The sequence below is a fragment of the Arachis duranensis genome, chromosome 2, assembly GCF_000817695.3.
Source record: "Arachis duranensis cultivar V14167 chromosome 2, aradu.V14167.gnm2.J7QH, whole genome shotgun sequence".
NCBI classification, from domain to species: Eukaryota; Viridiplantae; Streptophyta; class Magnoliopsida; order Fabales; family Fabaceae; genus Arachis; species Arachis duranensis.
Window position 1 is genome coordinate 15,439,726 of NC_029773.3, and position 8,287 is coordinate 15,448,012.

The 8,287-nt window shown below is 27.5% G+C and overlaps 1 protein-coding gene across 1 annotated transcript; it reads left to right on the plus strand.

Annotated features, from left to right (window-relative positions):
* The first annotated feature begins 724 nt into the window (after nucleotides 1-724).
* On the plus strand, nucleotides 725-2,810 carry LOC107473750 (protein SCARECROW-like). The gene has a single exon (XM_016093339.3). The coding sequence runs from the start codon at nucleotides 1,113-1,115 to the stop codon at nucleotides 2,721-2,723; it is 1,611 nt and encodes a 536-aa protein (XP_015948825.1). The 5' UTR covers nucleotides 725-1,112; the 3' UTR covers nucleotides 2,724-2,810.
* Nucleotides 2,811-8,287: the final 5,477 nt, after the last annotated feature.

An 8,287-nucleotide genomic window follows, 5' to 3' on the forward strand; every position in this document is an offset into this window, starting at 1 on the left:
ATATTAAAATTTTATATATTTATTTTTAATTTTTCACCATTATTTGAACTTTACTCCTAAAATTTTAACTAATTTCAACTAATTAATTATTACTGAGTTTAAATAGAGAGTCAATTTTTTCAACTAATATCAATAATTTTTTATTTCTAAATTCCAACTAACCCTAAATTATAAACTCTTTAAAAATAAGAATTAGAAAAACATTTTACAATAAAAAATTGACTAATTAAAAATCAATTTCCTATACTTATTCTTAATAATCATGATCCATGGGATGTGCGATATGCTGAATTGATGATACTTCACCTTGTTCCTTAATCGTATAGCATAGGAATTATTCACTACTTGTCTTAGTGGTAAATACCTTAATTTTGATAAGAAGAAATCATATGTAATTAAAGTTTACATTTAAAAAAATTTAGGCTCTTTATGCACTATTTATTACAAGAAAAGTAAAACTCCTTTTTAACATAGCTGAAATTTGTAAGCAACGTATGAATATGACAGCTGATAATAATAAAATCCTGAAGACATACATTTAGTTTCATTAATATATAATAATGTTAAGATCACTGCCAAATCTACGTGTAATGATTAGCATTTAGTCAATTAACATTTTCTAGTTGGTTTGATTATGCCGGCCATGGATCATAAGTTCATAACCTTGGGAAATTAATTAAATGGTCCCAAATAAGCCCTTAGATTTGTAAACGTTGTCACAAATTCATTTGTTGTCTTAATCAAACTTCACCTTTAAAAGTGCCACTAATCTCTTCTTGAAAACCCCCTCTCTCATTCCGTCTCGCTCTTCTATACTCCTTGGTTGTTCTTTAATTTTCAGTTTTGCTACACCTTATTAATTAATTTCCTTCTCATATAGTCTTTTTTTTTTGTTATACAATACATATATATTTATGAAGGTTGTCAAATTTTTTAGTTAATTTCTAAACTTGTATGAGTGTATCATAAGTTTGGATCATCTAAAATTTTACAGGTAAATTTACTTTTTTAGTTTGCGGATTGAGTTTTTTACATAATTCAAATTTACTTAAGTTTCACGAATTTAAGTGAACTCTTTTTCCATTTGATTAGTTTAATTTGTGTTTGACTCTATGATGAAAGTTGGGTTTGAGGTTGTTCATGGAAATTCAAACATGATCATCAACCGTTCCTCTATGCATGAAACTTGGGACTATTCAAATCTTGTTTCTTTGCCACCTCCAATCCCATCAATCCAATTTCCAATAAAGCCCTCACCAAATGAAAACCAACAAAATGAAACATGTGATTGGGTTGACAACATTGCCAAGCACCTTAGTGTCAATGTTGATGAAGACTTACCACAACAAACAGCTAATGATGATAATCATAATAATAGCTTGTTATTATTGTCCAATAATAATCCTTCATCAATTCACGACCCCAACTTCAATCCAATAAGAAAAAACACTTTTTGGAAAACCCCATTTGATCCTTGCACCAATATTGACCCTCCTAGCACCAATAACTTTGGTCTTCATCAAATTCAATCAAACACCTCAAATTTAGACCATAATATTATTATTAACCACAATAGTAGTAGTAGTAATAATAATAACAATAATATCCATGATCAAGGTTTGAATTTGATTACCCTTCTAATGGAATGTGCTGTGGCAATCTCTGTGGACAACCTTGTTGATGCTCAAAGGATGTTGTTGGAGCTAACACAATTGGCGTCACCTTACAAGGCATCATGTGCTGAAAGAGTTGTTGCATATTTTGCAAAAGCCATGAATAGTAGGGTCATGAATTCTTTTCTTGGTGTGTGTTCACCTTTGATTATTGATCACAAGAGCATTCATTCATCATTCCATGTTTTCAACAATGTTTCCCCTTTCATCAAATTTGCACATTTCACTTCCAACCAAGCAATTCTTGAGGCAGTGAATAGGTGCCAATGCATACACATCATTGATTTGGACATCATGCAAGGCCTTCAATGGCCAGCATTCTTCCACATTCTTGCCACAAGATTTGAGGGTCCACCCGAGGTCACAATGACCGGTATCGGCGCATCCATGGACCTCCTTGTCGAGACGGGGAAACAGCTCTCGAATTTCGCCAGACGGCTTGGAATGCCATTGAAATTCCACCCTGTCGTGGCGAAATTTGGGGAAATTGACGCATCTATGGTGCAAATTAGGTCTTGTGAGACGGTGGCGGTTCATTGGTTGCAACATTCAATGTACGATTCAACCGGGCCGGACTGGATGACCTTGAGACTAATAAAGGAATTGGAGCCAAGAATCATCACATTAGTAGAACAAGATGTAAACAATGGAGGATCATTCTTGGATAGGTTTGTTGGATCATTGCACTACTACTCAACAATATTTGATTCCCTTGGTGCATACTTGGAAATTGATGATCCTAATAGGCACAATGTTGAGCATGGAGTGTTGTCTAGGGAGATCAACAACATATTGGGCATAGGTGGACCATCAAGGAGTGGTGAGGAAAAGTTTATTAGGCAATGGAGGAATGAACTCATTTCAAGGAACAATTGGTTTGTGCAAGTTCCAATGAGTGCTAATTCAATGGCTCAAGCACAATTGATACTTAATATGTTCTCACCACCACATGGTTATAGCCTTGCTCATGTTGATGGCACTTTGAGGCTTGGTTGGAAGGATACTAGCTTGTACACTGCTTCTGCATGGACTTGTAATGCTTTTAGCTAGCTACTCAAAATTATTATGTTATTTTATTTTAACAAGTGTATTAACCCGTACCATGCACGTGATAAAATTGAAATTATAATTTTAAAATTATTTTGTTAAAATTAATTTAAATTATAATAATTTGATTAATAAAAATATAACATGTTATGTATTATTTGTTTTTTTTCTTAAGTTAGTGTTAAATATATTAACTCTAAAATAGTTATTAATTAGTTTTGGTAATTTACTTTTTTCAATAAATCAAACATATATACCCAATGTGACCATAAATAACTTAATAATACTTAGACTCACCAACAAATTTTTATATATTGTTTTACTGTCAAGTAAGAACATATTAAAATTAGTTCAAAATAAATAATAAATTATTAGAGAATTCTAATGCACAAAATTCTCTAATAAACAATAAATAATTTAAATCCACAAAAAAAAAACTCAACACTTTTCTTTGATGCCTGCAAAACATATACCTGAAATAATATTATATTAATGTTAGTATATAGTTTTATAATCATCGACCGTATTTACTATACATGACTCATTCTTAAAAGTTATTCTACACACGTGTGTGTAGTCAGAAGATAAATTACTGGACTTTATGAATTCATGAGAAATTGACACCTCACTTTTATTAGTTGATAATGTATTAAATATTGATTTTATATAATTATAATAAAAATAATATTTCTCTAAATTAGTATAATCATGTATTATTCGTTAATTATTAATTGTAATATAATATAATAAATATATTTTTCTAAAATAAATTTAAAAAAATAGTGATTTCATTTTAGAAAAAAAATGAATTCATGAGGAATTAACACCTCATTTTTATTAGTTGGAGAAAAAATTCAGTTTTAGTATATTTTGTCATTATTATACATTTTTCTTTAATTATATATCCACTATTTTCTTTTCTTTGTTTCAGCATTTTGAACCTGGGTTTAACTTCTCGTAGTTCTCACTTCTCAGTCATTCTATTAGATGTAGTTGATAACTATTGAAATTCTTCGATTAATATAGGAAAAAAATATATTATTATATAATAGAATTAATATGAGTATATTTTATTATTAAATAAACAAAGTTAATATAAAATAAAATTATACGTAAAAAAGAAAAGAAAATAAAATTAAAATAGCAAAAGTGATAAAAAGATTATTTTTATAATTTTATTTTGTCATTTTTATGTATAGAAGATTAGAAAATAGTAAATTTTTAACTAAATTAATTTATATTTGTTGTATTCAATTTAAATAAGTAATAAATTATCTTATTTTAATTTATTCCTTAAATTTATATATCATAAAAATTAAATCAAATAATTAATATACATAATTTTAAATTGTGTGATACTTAAATATCTATTCAAATCAATTAGTTGATATAATTAATTCATCATAATAAATTGTCTTTAATGAGTTAAACAAAATAAATAAAGCAGAAGCATGCTACGTTGATTCTATCATTAAAGGTAAAAATTCGATTTTTATATAATAGAATAGATAGAATAGATAATATAATAAACGGCGAGAAAGAGAAAGATAAAAATTTTAAATCCTAAGTTGTTTCATTTGGATATTGCAATGTGGGTATCACATTATTTTACTTATTCTACCCTATGGACCCTTTTGTAACTTTATTTCNNAATTGTTATATATATTACCAGTGGTAAGATTTTTTTATTTAATATTAAAATAATATATATTAATATAAAAAAATTAATAGTAAATATAAAAATAATTGTTAACAAAAATTTTAGTAAAATCACAATTTAATAATTAAAAAATTATTGAAAAATAGGTATCTTAGAAAAAAATAATTTAATTATTAATTTTTTTGAAAATATTTCGTTAAAAATACAATTTAATTAATAAAAGAATAATTTATTAAAGGATATTTTGGTAAGCAAAATTTAATGATAAAAAATAAAATTTTTGTTAATGGATATTTTTTCAAAAAATAATTTATTTTTTTTCATAAAAAATGGATAAAGTTAACATTATTAACACAAAAAATTTAAAATGGATTAAAGAGGAGGTTTTTTAAAAGTTAGAAGGGAGAAAAATGTATATTTATAAAATAGAGGGGAGGGGAGTGACATTTTAGCATCTCGCATGGGAGGGGAGTGGCATTTTCTCTATAATTAATTCATCATAATGAATTGACTTTAATGAGTTGTTTCATTTGGATGTTGTAATATGGGTATCACATTATTTTACTTATTCTACCATATGGACTCTTTTGTAACTTTATTTCAGTATCAATGGAATTTCACTACCTTTGAGTACTAAATTAAAATTCAAAATAAAACTGAAAAAAAAGTAAAGAGTATAAAATTATTGATTGAAAAACACTCTAAATAATAAAAAGTCAAATTAACTTTAATATTAAATTTATTAATACGATTTTAATTTTATATAATAATTAGAAAATAGATTAGTAAAAGCAAATAGAAAAATAAATGTATAAATAACAAATGATCTATTTTATCATGTATATTATAAATTAATGAATTAAACTAACTGATATAATGAATTATAATTAATTAATTGGTATAAATTATAATAAATTATATGATATTTAAAAAGAAAATAAAATGAATAAGAAAATAAAAAAAATAGAAGAATAGAAGACTACAGTAAAATAAATTGAATGTGAGTTTTTTTTTCTTTTTACAAATTTTATATCATATCCGCTTCGATAATAATAAATAAAAATATATCAACTTAATATCTAAGAGAAAATGATGAGATAAAATCATAACATAATTCTAAAATAAAAGCTTAAATTAAACCATAATATCATTACACAATACAAATTAAAAGTAATTTCACACTACAATATACCACACAAATAGATAAATGACTTAAACTTAATTACGAATTTTTTATTTATTTATGCAAACATGATAACACCATGGTCTATAAATGCTTAATGGATAACATATCATATATTGCTCTGAATGATGAGCATGGGAGTTGAAGATTGTGTGCTGATTTGTGTTCATGATAGTTGCTTTCTTGTGACGACGCCTCATAGGAAGAAAAAGAATTGTTGTAAAAGCTACCTAATGAAAAAATAATTGGTAAATGAATGATATTTTCTTCTAGCATATATGGTCTTTTATAGTGGTAAAATAAAAAAAGAATGAATAAAATTTTATATTTTAAAATTAAATAATTAATTAGTTATATTTAAATAAATAAAATAAATTAAATAAAAATATTTTTAAGAATTAATCAACTCAGTTAGTTAATACAAATAATTAGTATAATTAATTTTATTTGATTTATTGAATTCAAAAAATAAATTAAAAAATAATTGATTGAATTAATGAGTTGATATAATTAATTTATTATAATTGATTGGATTTAATGAATTAAAAAATTAAATAGGAAAACATAGGAGACAATTATTTTTTTAACTAAATTAATATGTATTTATTGTATTTAATCAGTATAAATAACAAATCATCTATGTTATTATGTACCTTATAAATTAATGAATTAAAATAATTGATATAATAAATTACAATTATTTAATTGATATAAATTATAATAAATCGTGTGATATTTAAATACCTAATCAAATCAATTAGTTGGTATAATTAATTTACTGTAATAAATTGTATCCAATGAGTTATAAAAAATAAATTAAGAAACACGTTAAGAAGTATGTCACGATCATCATGAAGTGTAGAAATTCAATTTTTATATAATAAAAATATACATTCTTATATATGTTATAGAAATATGATTTGATTTCATGAACTTGCTTATTTTTTTTAACTTGCCACTTATATTCAGCATAGAATTTTAATTTTTCTAAAATAAATTTAGAAAAGAGAACAGTACTTTCATTTTGGAGAAAAAATAAATTTATGAAGAATTGACACCTCGCTTTCATTAGTTGATAATGTATTTGATGAGTTTGGAAAACTCCAATTTAATAATTGTGATAAACAAACATTATTAAAATATTTAATTGCAAAATTATTAATTCAATCTTCATTAATCATATGTTAATTAATAATTTTGTTGTGCAGGTTTAATATTGGGCCGAAAACAATTTTCTGGTGCAAGCCCAAAATACATTCAGCCTTTGGTTTTGATAATATATGATGAATATGGCTGATTTGATGTTACTTGGGCCCAAATGATTTTGATTGCTCTAAGCCCAAGTGTGCTACATGCTTTCCATTTGCTTTGTGCATGTTCCAAATTTCATCAGGAAAGCAAATGTTACTATTGGGCCAGAAATTTAAATAATGTCACAAGCCCAATTTGTTTAGCATGCATGGTCCGAAAGAAAAAATGGGATTGGGGCACATTGATGAAAAACCCAACTCTTTGAATTTGGTTGCTTGCCTCCAACGGATTCCATTTCTCAATTTGGATGGAATTCAAATTTAATTAATGCATTGGAAACATAAGAAAGAGAGAGAAGATTGATTTGATGGCTATTATGACTATGCACGCCACTCTAAGGGAAGTAAAAGCAAGCTATTCTCAAATTAATGTGTTTAACCATTCTACATTGCTTTTCTTCAGATTCTTTAATTCTCTCTCATCTCTTTCTTCTTCTTTCTTCGGTCCTTGTCCAGGAAACAATGGAAGAAATGTTCTTCAACAAAGAAAAAGAGGGAGTTGCATGCATCAAGACCATCAAGCTAATGATGGCAAGAAAACATACTAAAATAAAAATGAGTTGTGGCTGAGATATTCACCAAATATGGTTAGATTTGGTGAGGTTATCTTGAGCTTTTCATGCTCAAAAAGAAGGATGAAGATTCGGCCAGCAAAGAAGATCTTGGAGGCATGGCTTGTCTTTGATTCTGCTCAACCACCACAGGAAGTAGCTAGAGTGGCGAAGTGATGGTTGAGGCAGAGATTGAAGCAGATGAAGTCATCATCATCATGAAGCATCAAGGGCCAGAAATCCATCTTGGAGAGGAAGCCAAGGATGGAGCGGTCGGATTGATGAAGAATGATGACCAAGGAAGGACTAGAGGTATTTGCATGTTGGTTTTTGCATGAGTTACCTCTTCTCTCTTTGTGGCCGAACCGGTTGTGTTGTGAAGGAAAAGAAGCTGAGCTCAGGTTTGTGTTTCAACTATGAAGGCTTCACTTCTCTATAAAAGGGGTGAACAGTCATGGTTTGAAGCAAGGAGTAAGATTTGAGAATGCAAGGCACAGAGTTCTCAGAGCTACCTAAGCTAGCAGTTCTTCTTCTCCTTCAATGTTTTCTGTTTAATATTTTTCTGTTTAATTTTGTCATGTCTTGAGTCTCATGGAAAAAGACAAACAGTGATGTTTGTATGAAAAAGCCATAGAGCGGAAAAAGGCAGAGAGTGCAAAATTAAAAGAAAAAGCCATAGATGTCTTAGAATTTCTTTGTACATCTGTGTTGTGTTTCATGATTCTGTGGGAATCCCCTTGTAAGTTGGGTTAGCACTTTACAAGTTGTAATCTGGATGATTATAGTGAAATTCCATCATTGTTGTGATGGAGACTGGATGTAGGTTGCACTGCATTTAGCAGCTGAACCAGGATATATCTGGG